General features: G+C 38.4%; 1 protein-coding gene across 1 annotated transcript; it reads right to left on the bottom strand.

Annotated features, from left to right (window-relative positions):
- Window positions 1–1,734: 1,734 nt before the first annotated feature.
- LOC125270424 (nuclear factor 7, brain-like) lies at window positions 1,735–16,513 on the bottom strand. The gene is made up of 6 exons (XM_048194031.1): window positions 15,640–16,513; window positions 11,164–11,259; window positions 10,848–11,078; window positions 10,739–10,761; window positions 10,539–10,657; window positions 1,735–3,832 (listed from the first exon to the last, which is right to left on the bottom strand). Exons 1-6 carry the CDS (start codon window positions 16,036–16,038, stop codon window positions 3,330–3,332), a joined length of 1,371 nt encoding a protein of 456 aa, XP_048049988.1. The 5' UTR covers window positions 16,039–16,513; the 3' UTR covers window positions 1,735–3,329.
- Window positions 16,514–23,724: the final 7,211 nt, after the last annotated feature.

Here is a 23,724-nt window from a genome sequence, read left to right as displayed (position 1 = left end):
AATACAGTAAGTAAAAAAAAAAAAAAAAAAAAACGTAAAGAAACCAGAGCACCTCTCACCCGTTCAAGCTTGTTTCCATTGATTTTTTTTACATCTGGATAAATGTAAAGGAGGGTATGAGTTAGGTCTGTCGCAATATACCGGTATTGACGATAACCGCAATATTCAAAGCATGAAATATCAATATCGTGTTAATTTAGGGTGTGACGATTATACCGGTATTGGCGATAACCACAATATTTAAAATGAGTAGGACGCTTATGATATCATGACATGTAAATACTCCAGCGCCAGTACCTGGTTGAGCTCTCAGGCGGCTGTATTGCACCTTAACGCCAGGCCTGGACTGGTAATCTGGCATACCGGGCAAATGCCCGGTGGGCCGACGCACTTGAGGGCGGGGCCGCTAATGATATGATTTTTTTTAATAAACATAAAATTGGCCAACGACGGCCCATAAAGCAGGGACAGCGGCCCATTGGTTCATTTTCCATACTGACACTGGGCTGGCCCAATTACATCTCTTAACAGACTCCACCCCGTCCCCTCTGTTTCGCCAGATCATCTGTGGATTAGGAGGATGGAGAAACAAAAGCGAGGGGGTGCGGAGAAGTTGCGGGCAAAAAAATTAAAAAATTTAGAGGTTGATGCCTCAACGTGCAAAAATTACTGGCATGTTTAGTGCGGTTACTGTAGCTTCAGTTTCCAAACCTACAGTACCTGACGTGCAAAAACAGGTGAACTGAAGAACATGGAGGAAACCTGTAAGGCAGAGGAGCAGCAGGTGTCTGACAGGAAGCCAATGAGGGGCAGAGTAAGCAGGAGACTATAATAGAAGCGTTACATGATTAACGGCGAGGGACTCATGATGCGACGACGACGACGATGATGCTTAAATGAATGAATAAGACAACATAATCGCCGTCGTTATTATAAAGTCAGACTGTCACATACTGCACTGGTCACTCAGTCAGCTAAAGTCAAATAGCACAGCAAAAGATATTTTGCACTGTTTTTTGTAGTTAGCAGTGCCCTTGTAGCTATCAGAGTTCACTTATGCAGTAACGGCCCTTCTCATAGAAAAACCTGAAAGATGCAATTTGATTTTTCAAAAAAAAAAAAAAAAATCAGGTTATTATTATAATGTAATATTACTGATGATGTGTTTATTTCACAACGAGACTATAGGGTCTATTTATAGCTGTTAGCGTGATGATGGTCTATAGATCTCACTTTTCAGCTATAAAAAGTTATGTTTTGTAGCTCTTGTACCCTATTACTCTGGTATGAACACTTGGTTGTTTATGGCAAGTGAATAACATAAATATCATTTTATTAGGACGTTTTTTTGTGAGTAATTTGGTAGTATAGTTTTCTTTTTCATTGTTTTTAATGGGGAGTATCTAAACAATGAGAGGTAAATGTTTGACACTTAAACAGGGGTTTGTGCTCTTTAAAACAAAGTATATTTGTAATTGTAAATTATAGTTTTTCTGCTGTCTGTTTCTCTTTATAGAATTATCAGTATTCTACATCCACGTTCTAAGGGTTAACTAGCTTTTATATCATGGAGCACATTGTCCATCTAGAAATCCTACTCTTACTAAGTGTACTTTTAATAACTCTACCAATTAATTGTAATACTCTGGTGGGTGGTATCCGACCGATTGTGGTGGGCCGGTCTGAGCAAAAATGCCAGGGCCATTTTTTTGTCCCAGTCCAGCCCTGCTTAACGCTGACGCCTGTCAAACAAGAAGATGCAGCGAGCAGCTATTCCGAGCAGGAGAGTGAGAGGCTCTGTCCACACCCGGAAAAAATGTAAAGTAAAGTAAGCTCGACAGTAGGCTATACGAGTTTTTCCGCAGGATTTGCCTAGCTACATTCAGCGCGAAGGGTGGCAACACCATCAACCTCTACCCACCTCCGTGTCCATCACCCTGCAGATTACGCCATTTTACAGAGAGAAAATTGTGATTATTTCATGGAATGGGAAATGTTATATTAACCTGTTAACAGCGGTTTTCGGTATTCATATATTTAAATAAAGGGTGATTCTTTTATTAAGCCTACCGCGTTTTCTTTACTCGTCTTACTCAGCGTGATGTAGCTATGCATGCAGTTATATGCCCTCAAAATTCAAGATAGATGGGCAGTTTTTGCCCCGACGAGTTTTTGTCATTATATCATATTATAAGATGTAGTTGTTTTACAATATCACACGAGCAAGAGTGCCGTTTTTCCCAAATCAGCACAAATGCAATGTTCCTTCAACTTATTGTTAAATGAACAATGTGAGTTACATTTTAGACACAGTATTGTTAGTATAGTTTTTTTCCTTTATTTCGCCAACGAACAGGCCCCGTGCAACAGAAATATTTTTGTTATACTGACTGAATCCGCATTTAGAACGAATGAATCCGAGCTTCATTCCTGAATGACTCAGTCATTTGAACACTCACTCATTAAGACAGTGACTTGCTGCCACCTACTGGCAGTTTAGTTTAGTTTCATATTTAAGGTACATTTTAATTAAAAAGTTAAAATTAGAAAAAAATTCCATATTTAAATATTGAATTAAATTTATGTAGACAAATTGTAAATGCTGTGTAAATATATTAATGCCACTTCTCATTCTGTGTCACCACTGTATTGCAAACATGGATTTTGTTGATAACGATTTCATTTGATTGGAAACAGCCATAATGTATAGGCTACTATGCTAGTATTAATTTTTATTTCTTCAGGTCTTAAAAAGCCTTAAATTTGACTTTAAAAAACGTGCAGCAACCCTGAAAGAGAAAAACTAAATAAACAAAGTAAACATTATTTAGACTGATGACCAGTATAGGCACACTGAAATGACTTGAAATAGAGAGTGAAAAAAGCGGGCACAGTTGAAGGAAGACAAAAGATTATGTAATGTCCAGTATATTTCTTTATTGAAAAACTGTTAATACAATGAGAAAATACAGGTAACCCTTTTTTAATATTGTTACATATCTTGAAGTGATGCTTTCACTCATTGACATATAAAAAATACTTGAATTGTTTTAAGTGGTTATAAAAAAACAAAAAAACAAAACAAACAAACAGACTCTGATAGTGAAGCAGCAGCAGCTCCATGTCCTGTCTTTTATTAATACTGATATCATCTCCCCTCATCAGGCGGTGAGGGTACTACACCCGCCAGGACCGAGTCTGGACATCCTTGATTTATCCTATATCTGTGAAACTATTTAAAGGTATAGTTCACCCAAAAAATGAAAAACATGATGACTGTGAAAGATGAAAGTAGCTTGATTCAGACCTACAGGTGTAACAATTACTGACTATTGACCTGGTAAGATCCTCAGAGATTCAAAACACCAGAAGAAAGGAAAGAGTGTTTCAGTGAAGGTGGTTGTGAATGTGTGTAGATGTGTGTTAGTTACAGGATCAGAGAATGACACCGTTCCTCTGTCATAGTCCAGATACACTCTCACACGATCAAGATCCTGTTTAACACAAAAACCAGTGCGGGGCAGGACTAGTGAGGTAAGGTGAGATGACTCATACTGCACACTCCAGACACCAGTGTTACAGAAATCCTCTCCCTTCCTCTGGTTTGATGCTGTAGTTACTCCAAGACTCCAGGCTAAATTCTCTTTAACCTCCACATCCCAGCAGTGTGTTCCTGAGTTAAAACCCTCTGATGCCAGAACACAATCATAATAGTTAAATCTCTCAGGATTATCAGGAAGAGGTTGACTCTTCCAGCTGTCTCTCATACTGGTCAGATCATCAGACAGGATGAGAGATGGATGAGCCGTGTTTGGATCCAGGATCACAGGAGCTGATGAGACACAATCATAGACTGTAAAAAAAATATGGACGTAGCGTCCGTGACGTCACCCATAGAGTTCTGAACAGCAGTTTTGAAGCGAAAATGAGGCCGCGGCCATCTTAGCTGCGCGTCACCGCACGTCACTCCCGGATAACTGAAAATGGGCAAAGAGGCGGGGAGGTGGTTTGAGCTGATATGACTGGTTGCTGAAACCACGCCCGCCTAGCTCGACCTGACCATGTTAGCAGCAAAGGAGCTATCTATCTAATCTTAGATACGATCTAAAATATTAATGAAGATAAGTTTTATCATCAGAACGTTCTAAAGGTTTACTGTCAATCTACGTGTTTTTTAAGATATAGATCCTCCAACACCAGTAGTGTTGGTTGTGCAAATAACAACATGGAAAATCAAAATGGGACTTCATACCTTTATAATGAAATACAGATCGCGAGATAAATCCAATCTGTGGCACTTGGGTAAAATATGAGTGTCCATTGCAAAACAAAAAAACATTTCACATTTCTTCTGAATGATCTGCTCTCTGTCATCGTTCTTCAAGAAAGGATGCAATCTGAGCAGCGATCGTATCTAACAAACAAATGAGCCTGTGTCCAAAGTATATTTTTTTCAAAATAGTGCAGCAGTTTTAGTTATAATATCCAAGCAGTGCTGTCGGATTTTGATATCCTCCCGCCATTGTCATTGTAGTAAATCTTACAACAAAAAATTTCAGCCAATGCCATGATCCAACAACGTGTGTTCTGTGTCTCTTCCCCATGCATGCACATCTACACAGACACACATCAGTCTCGAATATTATGCAGCAAGCCATATTTTATAATTGTATAAAATAATCGAGAAAAAAAGGACAAAAACGGCTGAGATGCCAAATTCAGCGGCAGCTGAGGTAACATGACGGCTCACAGAGAGCAGTGCCAATCCACCTGTCACTCAAGTGACCACACCCTTAATTATGCAGAACTTTAAGGCTTAATATAATTTAAACGGATAAGTTATAAAACAATTCACCCCCCTCAGAGTTGTCATGAAGGGCAAAAATAGCAGTATAGACCAAAACCACAATTTGAACCAACTTGTAAACATGTTTTTTTCTGCTATAAACTTGGCCAATTTAACATGGGACTCTATGAGATTCTGCTCTCTTTTGGAGCCTGTCCCTAGCGGCCAGTCGATGAATCGCAGTTTAAGTTACTTCCGTATTGGCTTCACGAGAGAAAGGGGGAGGTTGCCGCTTGGACACAATCAACAGCTGATTTTATTCTGATGCTCATATAATGATCAAGAGTAAACCGAACACAGATTATTATGAATTATGACACTGTTGATCAAACACATCAGACATTTTCTTCTGTTCACTGTCAGTGTTTTTAGTCACACACTCATTTTTATTATCAGTGTTTAATGGCATCAGATACAAACATTAAATGATTCAAACATTTGTGTCTCATCAAGAGAAACTGATATTCTGGAAAAGTTAAAATCACAATCAATCAATCAGAGCTGTTGAGATGAAAAACTGAATCTGTAAAAATTCTGTTCATCTTCATCTGATCATCTTCATTAAAGGTCCCATTCTTCGTGATCCCATGTTTCCAACTTTAGTTAGTGTGTAATGTTGTTGTTAGAGTATAAATAAAATCTGTAAAATTTTAAAGCTCAAAGTTCAATGCCAAGCGAGATATTTTATTTAACAGAAGTCGCCTACATCGAACGGCATGTTTGGACTACATCTCTCTACTTCCTTCTTTAATGACGTCACTAAAACTGTGTTTTGACTAACCTTCGCCCACAGGAATACACAAAAAAGGGGGCGGGGTCTTGTTGCGCTCCCACGGAGAAGAGCAAGAGTTGCGTTTGTAAAGTGTTTGTCGCCATGTCGTCGAAACGCTGTTATTTTCATCCCGCAGTCCAATCACCTTTGTTTGGCCTTCCCAGGGACGCTGTACTTAGAAATCAGTGGTTACAATTTATGTTTAACTCGGTTCCCGAAAATTATAATCCACATGTTAAACTATGTGCAGCACATTTTACTGAGGACAGCTTCCTCAATCTCAGTCAGTTTAATGCCGGATTCGCACAGAGATTATTTTTGAAAGATGGAGCAGTTCCCTCTTTGTCTGGAGAAGGCGTTGTTTGTGGACCACAACCGGTAAGTGTATTTTATTATTTACGTTGGTGCGTTTAACAGTTTCTGTAACTTATCACACAAAGAGCAACGCTGTTTAGCTTTGTTAACTAGATGGCAATTGAAACTTATCCGACCAAAACTTTTAAAAAGTGTAGTAATTCAACCGGACACCATCGATTGTTGGTGTTTGTTATGATCAGTTTAAATTATTTGTTGATTATATCTGTTGTTTACTGTTTAACCACATGCTGGTTTAGCTGCAGCCACGCGAATCATTGTTCTATGTTTAGGCCTATGTAACGTTACCTACTGTAAATAAACAGCTTACCATTGTGACACATCCTGCAAAAGACGTGTTTGCACAGGTTCTACTCGATCCTCTTCATCTATGTTCTCCGGGTCTGATTCCGGCTCAAATTGATAAGGTAAAATTAAAGACATGTTTACAATAACACTGAGCGCATGCATCTCCCCGTTATGGTAAGAGGCGTGACCTTTCCGGGCAACGTATGCTAAGATGCTGTCAAATCACAACACAGGAACCGCTGGCACAATCAGAACTCGTTACGTATTTCTGAAGGAGGGACTTCATAGAACAAGGAAGTCATCAGCCCGTTTTTATGACAGTGGAAACAGCGGTATACAGATAAGTAAATTATGTGAAAAATACTGTGTTTTTTTACACGCGAAACATGAACACATGTTATATTGCACACTATAAACACAATCAAAGCTTCAAAAAACCACGAAGAACGGGACCTTTAAACTGAATCTTAATGTGTGTGAATTTGATTTAAATACTTTGTTACTGTCTGTTGTGTTTGACTCAGTAATTAATAATATCAATCATGGTAATATTTTAAGATGTAATAAATCTGTTTATCATCATTGTGTTTCTGAAACATGGAAAAATCAAGATACATGAAGCAGCACTTCTTCTAGAAACCCTTACAAAATGATTCAGGATTTATGAAAATCTTCTGAAGAAAAGACAAGTTTTGAATGTTCCTGCAATTCTTGAAAACTTTAAAAGGTGCTGAAGAACATGTTTTCAAAAGATGTAATATAAGTCTAAGGTGTCCCCTGAATGTGTCTGTGAAGTTTCAGCTCAAAATACCCCATAATTTATTTTTTTTATTATTAATTTTTTTTAACTGCCTATTTTGGGGCATCATTATAAATGAGCCGATTCAGGGTGTGTGGCCCTTTAATTCTTGTGCTCCACGCCCCAAGAGCTCGCGCTTGCCTTCGCATGAACAAAGTTCACACAGCTAATATAACCCTTAAAATGGATCTTTACAAAGTGTTCGTCATGCAGCATGTCTAATCGCGTAAGTATGGTATTTTTTTGGATGTTTACATTTAATTCTGAATTAATTTGAGGCTGTGCTCTGTGGCTAAAGCTAACATTACACACTGTTGCAGAGATTTATAAAGAATGAAGTTGTGTTTATAAATTATACAGACTGCAAGTGTTTAAAAATGAAAATAACGACAGTCTTGTCTCCGTGAATACAGTAAAAAACGATGGTAACTTTAACCACATTTAACAGTACATTAGCAACATGCTAACGAATCATTTAGAAAGACCAATTTAAAAATATCACTAAAAATATCATGATATCATGAACCATGTCAGTTATTATTGCTCCATCTGCCATTTTTCGCTATTGTCCTTGCTTACCTAGTCTGATGATTCAGCTGTGCACATCCAGACATTAATACTGGCTGCCCTTGTCTAATGCCTTGAACATGGGCTGGCATATGCAAATATTGGGGTCATACATATTAATGATCCCGACTGTTAAGTAACAGTCTGTGTTATGTTGAGATTCACCTGTTCTTCTGAGGTCGTTTAAACAAATGAGATTTATATAAGAAGGAGGAAACAATGGAGTTTGAGACTCACTGTATGTCATTTCCATGTACTGAACTCTTGTTATTCAACTATGCCAAGGTAAATTCAATTTTTGAATCTAGGGCACCTTTAATAAGTTCTTAAATATGCCAACGACAACATCTTAATAAAACGATGGTGTAAGGACCCTATTGTAATTGCTCAGTCAATTCCTCTTCTTCTCTGAAATTAATGGCATTTTAAACATGCTCGAAAACTCATGAAACTGCACAAACATCAGAAGTGGTGAAAGATTATGTCTAATATGGGTTTCAGAATTAGGTGTGGCAAAAGTGTGGCACCTACAAAATTTCAATTAAGCGCCCATTCATGTACTAGTATGAAATTCGATAGACACATGTAACAGCCCAATACCTACAAAAAAGTCCCTAGGTGCAAAATCTGAAAACCCAACAGGAAGTGAGATATTTTTAATTTTCTCTGCAAAATGTTTGCAGATTTTGCCATTTCCAGATGTTGTACTTTAACAAACTCCTCCTAGAGCTTTAATCAGATCAACGTCATATTTGGTCAATCTAATCTAAAGGCCTTAGTGATGTTAAATTGTGAAGATCTCAGTTTTTGTCAAACGGCGTGCCCGTGGCAGCCTGACAAAGTTCGATGTTTCGCCATGAAACAGGAAGTTGTTGTAACTGAGCTGAGGCATACAGTGTCTGATCTGCCCCAAACTTCACATGTTTGATAAAAGTCCTGAAGACATCTACAGTACATGCCAATATTCAGTTAGTCATAGCGCCACCTGCTTGCAACAGGAAACAGCATGCTTACACTGTATTTCACTCCCTGAAACACATTTAAATATGTAATGAAGTACCAAACATGTTAGAACACCATAAATTCATGCTATTATCGTCATGAAACAGGAAGTTGTTATAACTCAAGCATACAAGTCCAGTCTGCCCCAAACTTCACGTTTGATAAGTGCCCTGGCCTGAACACTAAAATAACACTAAAGCAGAGTTAAAGTTAATGACATAATTAAGCAATTCATTAAGTGATGATTGTGCATTAGTGATGAACACCTGCTGTTAACAAGCAGAATAACTGAAGAAAATAGAAACACAAGAACTACAACTGACTTCAGTCACAGTCTTATTAAATGCTCATTAACTTTAACTCTGTGTCAGTGTTACTTTAACACTATTTAGAGAGGGACCATATGTACTCTGAGCAGAAATGATTTAACTCTGGAGATTTTACTGTGTACCTGATTCTCACCAGTTATATTACCGTTACATGCAGTATGCAGCCTTTTGATTAAAAGATTTCTCCCTCCGCTTTTCACAGCCACTACCCTGTGGGGCAAACAATGGCCTCCAAAACATTAAGCAATGCTTATTCCTTTATTATCCTTTAGTATTATACAGTGACACCATCCACAATATCAAGCCTAACAAAACAGATCAGTTAATGTGCAGCCATTCAATTTTCATTATTAATTTACCCATACCCCTCCAACCTAACCAGTTCGTTTCCTTATTTTTAGCCCACAGAAGTTTCAAACATTTAATTTCCTGCTGATCCCCTCTTTGTCAACAACAATAATACTCCCAACTCTTTTGAAACATTGTTCCAAAACACTTTCCAAACAGACTTCAGTTCAAACCCGTCACACATACTCAAGCTCATTGATTACCCATTCAACAGTGTAGTTGCTGCATATCTGTACCGCATGAATCAATAACTTCACCTGCTCTCCTCCTTTCCTCTGCAATTGCAGGATTTCAACCTCTGCCCTAAAATCTCCATCAAAGTGGTGGGAGACCACATAGCATGGGTTTCCCTTCAGGCTCTCCAGTGATTTCCCACACTAAATATCTATCACTTCACTGCCGCAGCAGTGATTTCTCCCCTTGCAAAAATAATCTTTTAGCAAACACCAATACTAAATTTTCCATATATTGGAATTATTTTTCACAGCTTATAATAATTAATTTAATGAGCCCATTGTTTCTGGCATAAATTAATCCATATTTAGATAACTGTGTGATTTGTATATGTACATTTCTGAAATACATTACTTGGACACAGTGACCTCTGATAACAGACCACACTAAACTGTAATGTAGATACATGAATTTCTGTAAAGTTGCTTTGAAACCATATGTATTGTGAAAAGTGCTATAAAAAATAAATGTTAAATTGAATTTTACCACCACAGCAGGTATTTTGGCCTGCGCTCTTGCAACCGCTTTCAGGATAAAACTTTATTGCCCACTGCCGCAGCAGTGAATTCAGCCTCCACTCTTGAACAGTTCTAATCATCTGTAGGGACAGAAAAGTATCCCTCCACTGCCCCATCAGTGATTTCTCTCTCTGTTCCTGCAGGAGCCTTTCGTTTTCTCTTTTAGCTCCCGCAGGAAATTCACCACACAAGCTGCCTTATTTTTTCCCCCCAAGACAACAACAGCAAAAAAATATTCTGCACATCTTTGGGGGGAGAGGGATTAAATCCTTTAAGTTTTCTGTACTTGTACTGCTGAACTACTCTTAGATGACTGCCCAGCTTGCTGTCCTTGTAAATACTTTTTGGGGGTTTAACTCGGAGCTCAAGCCGAGCCTCGGGTTCGAGTTTCTTTCGAGGCTTTCCGGCCATGTGTGATTTCCAGTGTGTGTGTAAGAGCACAGATCTTTTCCAGACTCACTGTTTTGGACGATGTCCTGCATCTTCTTGCAGACTCTGAACTGCAGGTTGCCCAAGTAACGTGACACATGAATCAAAGCTCCAGAAGCCATCTGTGGATCCGGCTGTGAGATCTGGACTCTGGAAGAACATACAGGAGTCAGAACTGCAGTGGCTTTTGATCAGAAGCAGAGAGACCAGAGACACCAGCAGATCACTCACCTTTCCATTGAGACTGGAAACTTCTGCAGAACAAACACACCATTAATGATCAAGAAATCAATCAATCAATCAATCAATCAATCAATCAATCAATGATGTGAAATTAGACCTTCACAAAGCAGACGTCATTGTCTTTCTTCATCTCCTCCATGTCTTTGATTGTGTGTGAAAGAGCTGAGATGTGTCTGTTCATCTCCTCCAGCTTCTTCTTCATCATCTGCTTCTTCTGCTCCTCTTCCTCCCTCAGTGCAGTGATTGTAGCTTCTTCTTCATCTCTGAGAAACTGATGAAGCTTCTCAAACTGCTGTTTAATCTGACGCTCTGTGTGCTCAACTTGAGACTAAAATCACATGTAATTATATCAGACAAATCAGTTTAGCTGTTCTAATAAAACTTGTAAATATGTCAAAAGTATCATTCCTCACCTTGATGTGTTGAGCTGTTTTCACAAACTTTCTTTTAATGGTTACTTTGTGTTTAAGTTTGTTTTGTAAGGACTTTAATGCTGTATTGAGCTCCTCCTGGAATTTAAAAAGAAAGTCTATAAGATACCAGAGATTTCTGTAATATGATCTTAACCCTCTACCGCACACATTATGATAAATCTATAAAAAAAAAAATTTGACTCTTTTTTTTTTTTCTTAGAATGGCTTAACTTGAAGTGCTGTTTGGAAAAAAATATTATCTTAAGGTACTTTATGATATGTTGCCATATGGCAACAACGTACAATAGTGAAAATAAGTGTAAAGGTCTTTGCACACTGAGTCCGAAATTCGCATGCGAAACTTTCGCACGTTAAAAAATAAATTCGACCTCACGTTATGTCAATCGCGTTTGCACACTGCCTCCGAAACTTTCGTCCGTCAAAAAAATATTCGGATCATGTTCGATTTTCTGCGTTTTCCGCATCCGTGGCACGCATTTTGAGAGACGTTTTGACAATTCAGAGCCACCGTACGCGAACGCAAAAATCCAGAATGCCGTCTGACAAGTTGATCCAGATCGTCTACAGCACAAAACAGCAGCACTGAATGACAAACAACGTGAGGAATACAAAGAGACCGAATATAAAGACAGATTGTGCCAGTAGTAAAGCATCAAACAGAGCCACTGACATCCTGAAGTAATCTTTGAAACGCTCGGATAATCCCGCAGCTCCTTGATGAGGTGAATTCTCCTTTCTCTCTATGCAATCTCGGGATTGAATGGACCCTCTTTCTTTTTCTCTTTTTAAGAAGAGAGGAGACAACTAATCGTGCTCACTGCTTGAAGACTTCATTTTGTATTGTTTTGCGATTTGTTTTGCGATTTTTTCGCAACGCATTCATTAATACGCATCGGACTCAGTGTGCAAGGTCTCTGTGCGTGACGAATTTTAGGATTGCGAATACGAAAAAACCAGGGGCGTAGGAGCGATTTTGAACCTGGGGGGGACAGTAAATGCCAGGGGGGTTCGGGGGAAATTCCCCGGATTTATATATATATATATATATATATATATATATATATATATATATATATATATATATATATATATATATAAGCACTTAAATGCTAATTTCTAATGACTTTTGGGAACGGATTGCAGTGTTTCCCACAGGATTTTGTGAGACTGTGGTGGGTGGACATCGGTTCCTCTAGGGGGGCCCGGAGGAAAATTTTGTACATTTTAAATTTAAATGGATAAATCTGGTGTATTCTGAGAGCAAAATTACGTGACTAGATCAATAAAGAAATTTGTTCTCTTGTAAACAATTTTGTGCTCTAAAAGTAATTTATTTATTGGTGATGGTAGGGCACATTAGTCATGTACACAACATATAGTAGGCTAAATGATAGTTCATACATGGTCAAACATGTAGAGTACACATTTAAACCATTAAAATATGTAGCAAAAGTGGTTACCTTTGTTGAATTAATTTATTAGTGGGAGCCTGTATCTTTGATTTGTTAACCAATCCAGAATGCACTAAACACAACATCTCATTATAGAGAAAAATAACAAATGAATAAAAATATATTCATAAGCTGACCAATAAATAAATAAGTAAACTAGGCGAGTATAATTCAGCAGCAAAAAAATATTCTAGCCTAAAAACTTTGCACAGTAATTTTATAAATCCAAATGTTAATAAAAAGTTAAAAATTACTATTTGTATTATGAAATTAGATTTATATGTAAATAATTATATGTATTTATATTAATGCAACATTAAAATACGCTTATTTTAAATGTATTGTGCAGCTTTTTAATGGGGCAACAAGCTATAGATACGACAGAACAAAACAGGCTATTAATAATCTTTCAGTGCGCAAAATCATGATAACATGAAACGCTTCAAAACAGCAGCAAAAAACCGCTAATGCGCATCCCGGGTGCAGAATGATGCGCTTGAAGCAGTATCGAGTCAGAGCGCGCAGTTGTGCTGCGCATTGAAAAGTTCACGGTACAAAGAGAATCCCTGTGTACATCTGACTGTATCTAACAGTTTATTAATCATATGTTTCTTTCATTTTTAAATTCCAGTTATTGTGTGTGTGACGCCAATTCATAGTCCTTGTGTTGTGCGATCTAACAGACATCCTGTAGCCAATATGATGACATCGTTCAGAAACAACAATAAACTCCAGCAAGATAAAGTCATTTTATGCAAATCCACAGCTCTTTATCTACATATCAAGTATTATAATGGGAATACTATATAAGTTAATATTGGAGAGTTTTACCGTGCTGACTGTCGTTACCGAACGCGACGCGCTGTTTAAATGCTGAATGATTGACAGCTGTAGCGGAGGGAAGACGAGTTTCTGACCGTGAACTTATCGATGTATATTTCTTCTGTCCCTCACATGAAGCTATGGAATGGCTTCAGATGACTTTGAATATAGCACGAAAACTTAATTGGTGCTAGTCTACTTATTTTGCTCTCTGTCTCCCACTTTTGCTATATAAAAGAGCGCAATTTACGGTGCGTGTGTGTGTAACCATAGCGACAAAACGACCAACTTTCTGAACCTGCACTTAAGCCTATAATTTCGTTTTTAAAAATTTACTTATGCATTTAAAAGTCGCAGAATGGATTAATTTGGAGACTCTGAAATCGGCAGAGATAGGCAGGCAATGCAAAACAAAATCTGACATTGGGAAATAGTGAGGGGGACAAAACTTAGATTTTGAAATGGGGGGCGTGTCCCCCCCACGTATAATGGCTCCTACGCCCCTGGAAAAAACGCATGCGAAAATTTAGGACTCAGTGTGCAAAGGCCTTAAGTGTATATAGTTAATATTTTTCCTCAGAAATGTTGTTTGTATTGAATCAATCGGTGCTATTATAAGCTTTATCAGTAATTATAAAGAACACCTTATACTTATTTTCCAACATCTTGTGCTTTTATTTATTCTATTCTCTTTTGCTGAATAATGCTTTATATTCTTTGAATTTCATTACATTTTTTGTGAATATTATTTAAATTGCAAATGTAGACAGTTAAAAACAAATCTAATACTGTTCATCATGTATCACAAAACATTGACATAAAACCAAAAACATTGCAGTTCATGAAAATTAAACATTACACAATCTTATGTGAGGAAGGTCGTGAACATGAACCCCCCATAATCCTTGAAACTTCATCTTTTTTCTGTACAAAGAGACACATGTACACATCACATTTGGTGCACTTCACCCTAACAATACACTTAACGTTACATCCACTTGCACCTGCCTTTTTGAGACACCATGGTAGGCCATTGGTTGGTCTGGGCCAATAGTACTGGCTGTGATGGCAAGTCTCTGATGTTGATTTAATCCATAATATAAATGCCATGGCAGTCCTTGACATATGACTAATTAACATTATATCACTAGCATTAATGTTGTTATTGTTATAGCTTAACAGACTGCAGCTGGCCTTTGCTAGCTATCTAACCTATTATAATAATGTCATTCCATTATTGTGCAGTGTTGCCATATGGCAACACAGACATTTTCTCGATTTACCAAAAACTAATTTCATAAAAAAAAATTTGAGTGGTGAATATGTCATCATAACTTACCAGAGATGATGTTAACAATTGTTTTGTGAATGTGACATGGGCGGGTCCTTGTTTGTTACTGATGTTTTAGTTTGCTTTCAGCAACTACATACAAGAGACGGCAGTCTGTCAGAAATCGCGCCACAGAAAAAAATTGTGCCATGTGACTTAACCAAAGCACATCATTGGCTAAACTAAGGTCTTCTCTTACCAACAAAAAAAAAAAACGAGAATGTTTATGAATATTTATGAGATATCTTAACATAATATTTATGTTCAGAATATTTATGTCATTGTTTTTACATTGTTACCATTATAGTCTAAAACATGACATTAAAGGGATAGTTCACCCCAAAAATTAAAATTGTGTCATCATTTACTCACCCCCAGTTTGTTACAAACCTGTATTTTTTTTTTTTTTTTTTTTGCTATGTTGAACAAAGGGAGATATTTTAAAGAATGTGGGAATCTGAACAGTTGTGAGACACCATTGACTTCCATAGTATTTTTTTTTTTCCTACTATAGAAGTCAATGGTGCCCCAAAGCGGCCTGGTTACAAACTTTCTTCAAAATATCATTCTTTGTGTTCAACAGAAAAAATACATTTTTACAGGTTTGGAACAACTTGAGGGTGAGTAAATGATGACAGAATTTTTATTTTTGGGGTGAACTATCCCTTTAACATAAGCCAAAAAAAAAAAAAAAAAAACTGAAATAAAAAAACGAGAATGTTCTGTTAAAGAGACAGTGGCAAGGAAATGAACAAAGAGTATGTTGCCATATGGCAACACTATGCGGTAGAGGGTTAAATGTAACAAATAAGCTTAAACAAGTGTTTATCCTCATCTATAAATCTATCTTACCTTATATGGTGAAACCACTTCACCGATGGGTCTGAATTTATGATTTTCGTGTTGTTGTGAATCTCTGCACACTAAACACACAGGCTGTTTGTCCTCCAGACAGAAGAGTTTGAATTTCTCACTGTGTAAACTGCAGATCTCCTCAGATCCTGATGAACGCCTCTCATTTTTCTCCTTCAGGAACGACTCACACAAGTTTTTTAACACAAGATTACACGGAGGAGGCTCATCTCTTAAGGATCTTTTCCTGCAGACAGGACACTCCTGAGTTCCCTTTGTTCTCCAGAACTGCTGAAGACACTCTTTACAGAAACTGTGACTACATAATAAAACAACAGGATCCTTGAAAATATCACGACACACGGGACAAGAAAAATCATCTTCAGATAATGAAGCCATTTTCACTGTTCCAGCAATCACAACTTAACTTTAACTTTCCGAATCAAGGTATTAAAAAAAAATGAAAAACAACAAGAATCTCAAACATCTGCTGTCTGTTCAGGAACAAACGTTTCAAATCCTTCTTGAAAGTTTTTCCTCTTCATTCTTCATTGTTCACTGAGTCAGTATGACCGAAAGGAGATATAACAAGTCAGTCTCTTTCTGGTAAGTGTTGTAAGAGGGAGGAGTTTCTGATCATGTGATTGTTCAATCTTTTCTCACTCTGACTGCAGCTCCTTCTGCTTCATGTCCTCCACTATCATTCCTGTTCCACAGAAAGACACAGTCTCTTGTCTTAATGACTGCAGATCAGCGACTCTCACAGCGGTTCTCATCAAGTGTTTTGTTAAAGAAACAGATCCTGAGCACCAAACCAGAATCTTTTGACCCTCTACAGTTTGTGTATAGGACAAAATCCACAGAGGATGATATTTCATTCACCCTTCACAACATTCTTACCCACTTGGACAATAAAGACAGTTATGACTGATTACTTTTTTATAGTTTACAGTTTGACATTTAACAGTATCATGCCCTCAAATCTCATAACCAAGCTGTATAACCTGAGGCTGCATATCCTCCTGTACTGAGTAACTGAGTTTCCTCAATGGCAGATCCCAACATGTTCACCTCTGAAAACACTCCTCCAGCACCTCGAAATGAACACAGGCAATCCTCAAGGCTCTGTACTCAGCAGTGTTGGGGAAAGTTACTTTACAATATTGCGCTACTCCCTAAAAAAGTAACTAATTGCGTTACTTCATTATTTTTTATGAAAAGTAATGCGTTACATTACTTTTGCGTTACTTTTTCTCACTGGGGCTGGGCTTGTTTGTTTTTTAATAACAACCAAAAAGTTCTATTTTTGGCAAAAAGGCCCTTCCACACCAAAAGTGAAATGAATAAGCCTCAGGCTCAAGGAAATGCATATTTACTCCTGTACAGTAGAGGGCGCAGCTCAAACAAACCTTTCAGATGTGCTGCCATTCTGGATTAATGAAGAATAGGATACAGAAGAAGGAAGTTCTAGTTCTTATTTCTAAATCTAATCTTAAGTATTTTTTGCTTATTAGTATGGTTGAATTAGGTATATTGAAGGTCAGCAGCAAAGACACTGGTTAATAATTGAGATTAAATACATAAAGTATATTTGTGTAATTTAATATAGTTTATTATTACAGGTTTGCAAAAATTCTGAGATTGCATTTCACTGTTTTTATTCATTTTGAGGAATACTGAATGTTTGCGTGCAAGTAAGATGAGTAAATGCATGTTAACATTTAGTCTAAAACTACAATAACCATCATGCTTACACAGCGTACACAACACCCTCTGCACTTTATTTCTCTCAACATGGGGACAGGAGAGCCGTCAGTCAATAAATGTGAAAAAGTAACTTGGATATTTTGTTGTAAATTGAAAAAGTAATGCGTTACTTTACTAGTTACTTGAAAAAGTAATCTGATTACGTAACTCAAGTTACTTGTAATGTGTTACCCCCAACACTGGTACTCAGGCCCTATGCTTTTGAATCTCTTCACACATGACTGTGTCACTGCCCAGCCAAACAACATCATCATAAAGTTGACAGATGACACAGTCATTGGTCTCGTCACAGGCAATGATGAGACGGCTATAAGAGGTGTCAGAACTGTTCACATGGTGTTGCTTCCAAAATGTTTTAATTCAGAAATATAATTTCACTTTACTAAAAGTAAATACCATGTTTACTATACCATGGTACTGTGTGATTACCATATTTATATTTCATTGTTTTTACATTGTTACCATAGTCTAAAACATGACATTAAAGGGATAGTTCACCCCAAAAATTAAAATTCTGTCATCATTTACTCACCCCCAGTTTGTTACAAACCTGTATAATTTTTTTTGTTATGTTGAACACAAAGGGAGATATTTTAAAGAATGTGGGAAACTGAACAGTTGTGAGACACCATTGACTTCCATAGTATTTTTTTTTCTTACTATAGAAGTCAATGGTGCCCCAAAGCGGCCTGGTTACAAACTTTCTATTTCTGTGTTCATCTAGAAATGCCAATGATTCTTTTTTATAATTCCAACTAAAGTCAAAGAAAAGTATTTTCCTTTTGTTAATTAGAAATGGAAATGTATCTCTTGAAATAAAATCTATTTTAAATGATAGATTATGGATGTTGCTAACAGTTTAATCCAGGAGTTTTCAGTCTTTTAGATCCCAAACATGATTGTGACTAAAATGTAAGAGACGCAGTTTCGTGTATAAATACCCAAATTTATACTATGAAAAATTAATATAATATCTCTACTGTATTTACTGTATGTACTGTATTTATGTAGTCATTTTTACTAAACATTTTATTTATTTATGTTTATTTTAATTCAATGTTTATTTAAATAAATGTGTTATTAATTAATAATCTTGGTTTTAGAGCTATCCAGTTTTATTACTTAAATCATGTATATTAACAACAATCAATAAAACAATTTTTTTTTTTTACTTAGTTTTTCTTGCATCAATTATTCAAAACAAAAAAACAAAACTCGGTAACACTTTACTTGAAGGGGTGTGCATAAGACTGACATGACACCTTCATAATCATGACATGACACATGTCATGAATATGAAGGATGTTTTATGAATGTTTATGACAACTGTCATTAAGTGTCATTCGCTCAATTATGTCATTTTTAATGCAAAGATGACATTGTTTGAGATGTCCGAGTTATGACAACTTGACATAAACCAACACATCATAACCTGTCAGTGTCTTTGTCATGACAACTTGACATCATTTAGCTTTATGGGTTAACATTGCATTAAACTGTCATGTGGTTGGTTTTGACATTGGCTGTCATGAGGCCATTATAATGGTGACTATAACTATAACTATAACTATAATGGTGCAGGGATTTTCAAGAACCTGGAAGAGAAGAAGAGAGCTCAGAAATAAACAAATAAACAACTCATCCATGATGTAGTCACTCGATAGGGATCGACTCAGAAAATGCTGCAGAGGTTTATTAAACAACAGCAGGCAGTTTGTGCTGTACTGGCTACTGAGAGAGGGAATGGCATTTGATGCCAAAGGATGCAGACGTTGCAGTCATTGAACAAGTCTTAAAAATACTTGATCCACTCAGTGTTTTCACCGACGCTTTGGCTTCAGAGACCAGAATAAGCCTGTCAGCCCTGAAGCCGGTGTTAAGTCACATCATTTCAGACATTCTTCATGAGACAAATGAAGACAGTGCCCTTACCAAAGACCTGAAGAGGTTGATGAAGACAGATCTCGAGTCCAGGTACAGCGATGATGCAAAGAAGGTGATGGACTTGATTAGCTTTGTTGATCCACGGTTTAATGGAAGCTTTTCTGATGACCTTGAAGCCACAGTCAACTTCTGCACTGAGGAAGCCTCAAAACTGACAGAGATGACAACACTATCACTGAGTGAGGGAGCAGCCAAGACAGAGCAAATCAGCAGAACCTCCCCCATCCCCATCTCTGAAAAACAGCGCCAAAGCTTGGCCACCCTCTGTGCCGGTAATAAAATCAGAGGCAGATCCATTGCAGTGGTAGAGTCTGCATGCTGAAGAGCTACCTCATCTAGCTACCGTTGCTCAGAAGTTTCTCTGCATACCCGCTACAAGTGTTCCTTCCGAGAGGGTATTAAATGCCAGTGGACACATCCTCTCACCTCACTGTGCAAAGCTCAAGCCAGAAAAAGTGAACATGCTCACATTTTTGCACTTTAATCTGAAGGACTAAAACATAACAGCTCAGAAGAAATATCCAAAAGATACTAGGAATTGGTACATTGTTATTGGTTACACTTTATTGTTCTTTTACTTTTAAATATGTTTAAAAGCAATTAACAGAACACATAAGTTGTTCTTTTGCAGTTTGCACTTTCTGTTTGATACAATTGTTCACTTTATACATCATTACTGTGTTGTTTTATTTATATTTAAATGTTTGAGGTACTCTTTATTATTTAAAATAACTAAAGTTGTTATTAAAAGGACAATACTGAAGTTGGTTTATATTTTCAACCTTTATTTCTTATATAATTGAATACCGTGACAATCAATTAATCAATTAGTCACAGCATGGAAATCTGATACCGTCACATGCCTAAAAGGAGTGGCTTCCAGACACTCCTTAACAGTCTAGGAGGGATGTGGAACGGAGGCGGAACAGGGGGTGGGATGGAGGGCTCGTCCTCTCTGGAACGTCCTCTCTGGTCATGTAGCGGCAAGCAGACAGTTCTGGAACAACCTCTGCGGTCATGTCGAGGCAGACAGGAAACTCAGAGACCACCTCCATAGTCGTGTCAAGGCAGACAGGGAACTCAGGGACGACCTCCGTGGTCATGTCAAGGCAGACATGAAACTCAGGGACGACCTCTGTAGTCATGTCAAAGCAGACAGGAAACTCAGGGACGACCTCCATAGTCGTGTCAAGGCAGACAGGGAACTCAGGGACGACCTCCGTGGTCGTGTCAAGGCAGACATGAAACTCAGGGACGACCTCCGTAGTCATGTCAAAGCAGACAGGAAACTCAGGGATGACCTCCGTGATCGTGTCAAGGCAGACAGGAAACTCAGGGATGACCACAAGGCTGGGTTCTAGGACTGGGACAGACACTGGACTGGACTCATGGACAGAGGTGGACTCAGGAATTGACTCATAGATTGAAGCAAGCTCAGGAGCAGACTTAAAGTTCTCTTTTTCCCCCACAGTGAATGATGAACCACACAAAATTAAGGCATAATCCATAAAGTCCCTTAGACTGCAATTGAACTTCCCTTCAGAAAACCGTGATTTTATGGGCTCATTTAGGCCAAAACGGAAAATGTCTTTCAAAGCCACATCGTCAAATGGAACTTGAAACGATAACTCACAGAATTGGTGAACATATTTCTCAATGGATAAGTCTCTTTGCCGAAGGTATAGTAGCTGGGTGACTGGATCCATGGTTGGACTGGAAACGCTCATAAAAGCCGCTGGATTTTGGTATGGCTGAGTATTCTGTAACGGATGTGAGCAGGACAACAGCGTTGGAGATCCGATTGATGAAGAGGCGATTCAGATAGGATTTATTTAAAGTTCAAAAGACTGTCGAGCACTGACTTCTTGGGTGCTCGCAGTTGGATAACAGATAGAAACAAAATAAAGGAAACACAGTTCTGGCGGATGGCTCACAGAAACTCAGTAGCTCAGTCCCGGACCTGGAAGAACCGCAGGTGGTAGATGATCCGCTCAATTCCTGACTGCTGGAAGACTGGGCAGAAACCAGGCTTGAAGAACACAGGGGATCAATAAGTCTGGTATCTGGACTGCTACTGAGACTGAGACTGAGACTGAGACGAACACACAATAAACATCAAAGATAACTGGTTTGCAAGTAGAGCTGAGATACACGCCACAACACGGATAATAATCATCTGGCAAAGAGGCAGGGAGAAATAGCAAAGAAAATCAGAGTAGAGAAGAAACAGGTGAGAAACTGATCAGCGCAAGCGCTGATTGCAACGACAAACAGCTGAGCCAAAGTGGCAATAATGATAGAGGAACAAAAAAACAAGGAGGAAATCAAAGCCGACTCATGACAAGGCAAGGCAAGGAACAAACGGAATGCAAGCCAATGGCTAAACAACACTCAGAAATGTGTGCATCTGAGTGAAGCTTATAAAGAGTCACTGATGGGAAACAGGTGTGAGTGTGTGATTGGTTCCTAGATGGGGAATGGTAGGAGTCCATATGACGACAACAGAACATGGACCCAGGGCACATGTAACAATACCACTGTTCAGTCCTTGTATCTTGAAGGCATTTTCACTTGTCTACCAGACCTGGTAATGTATCCATGTGGCTGAGACTAGGGTAATTCAGTGTTTTGTGTGTCCTTGTCAAGATGATTGAGTGTCAGTGATCATGTGAGTCCATATCACCATTAGTGTCAATGGCTGTGTTGTCCGTTGCTGTTGTGAAACTTTACTCTCCAGTCTTGAGAAGATATTTTCTGTTCCTCCTGTATGTTTTTCCATCTGGAGATTGTATGAAGGATCTTGGTTGCTCACGTCTTTTTAAGATTACTGCAAGGTTGTCAGATATCTCCTCGCTGCACTCTCAATCTTTCTCCTATGTGAACATCTGAAAGCAGTCTCGTTTGTCTGCAAAGTAAGCTTTTTGATTGTCTTGTCTTTGTTTCAGTTTGTCTTGGATCTGTATGTTGCTTTTGGGCAACACTAAAGGCTGATTTATACTTCTGTGTTGAGTGTACGGCGTAGCTACGGCGAAGGCTGTTTGCACCACGCATAGCCTACGACGTAGCCTGAGGTGCACCTCTTCAAAAATGTAACAAAGCGCCAATTCTACGCAGACCACAAGCACTGTGATTGGTCTGCTGGAACCCCTCCCACGGGTCAAAAAACAGGCACGGAGCAATAGGAGAAGAGCGAGCGCTTTAAACTTCCATAGGAATGATAAACGCTCTGTTTCAGGGGACACATGCAGTCAAACTGCAACAAAAGTCATTATCTATTTTTCACTTCTCTGCCGTTTCTATTTGCAAGCTTCTCTGACAACGTACATGACAAGCTGCTTCTTCTTCGGCTTTTGCCTTGATACTCAACATTACCGGGGACACTGTCCACTAGTGGTCTGCATGCACGTCGACACAGACAACGACGCATAAGTATAAATGAAAACAGATGCATAGCCTACAGCACAGAGGTAAATGATCTGAACCATTGTAATGAATAGATCTGTGCCAATTTTTGACCAAGGTCTTCCTGATATTGGAAGTGATATCAATGGTTCTTTTGGATAACTGTTCTTGTGTGTGCTGAACACTGGACATTTGGAGACAAACTCTTCAATTTCAGTTGACATGTTCAGCCAATACAGAACATCCCTGGCTCTTTCTTTGCATTTTACAACTCCAAAGTGTGATTCATGAATTTTCATCAGCATTTTTTGTCCTGCTTGAGTCCTTATTTGAAACTTATTTCTTCGTTGTTGGTTGAGATTGTTATTGTTATTGTTATGACCACGGACGGTGCACGTGTGCATACCGAACGCATTTTCCACGCTCATGGGCAAAGGAGTTTCTTTGAAAGGCTCGCTCGCCAGACTGAGCGAATGCGGGAAATGAAGTATACCAGGGCCCTAAATTGTAATGGACTGTAGCTCACGGTTCACATCGAGAGAAATGGGAACGCGGGGGCACCGCGATGCAAGGGCTCTTTCACTTTCGCGATCAAAGTGCATGCCACTGATAAGCTTTGTAAATGCAGTATTACAATATACACACCAATTAAATGCGCAGGTCTCCTCTCGTGCGTCCTCCACACTGTGTCACCGGTCGAGGCAATAATTTTCGCTTCGCTTTTAGATATCTCTTTTATAGATGCCACCAATGCTTTTAACTTTCTAGATGTAATTACCGAAAACAAAACAGTCCATAAACTACAAATCCTCGCGCGTCAACCTGAGAGATCAGCCTCCTTACCTTAAAGTTTCAAATTTCTCGGCTTCTAAATGGATGGTTTGGCTTGATTGACAAACGCTAACGTTCGGCCACGATTTATATACCATCGACCTGTCCTAAAACGTTAGCACGCTGTGATCGATTGCTTTG

This window comes from Megalobrama amblycephala, linkage group LG1, assembly GCF_018812025.1.
Source record: "Megalobrama amblycephala isolate DHTTF-2021 linkage group LG1, ASM1881202v1, whole genome shotgun sequence".
Classification (NCBI taxonomy): domain Eukaryota; kingdom Metazoa; phylum Chordata; class Actinopteri; order Cypriniformes; family Xenocyprididae; genus Megalobrama; species Megalobrama amblycephala.
This window is presented reverse-complemented; position numbering and strand designations above follow the sequence as displayed.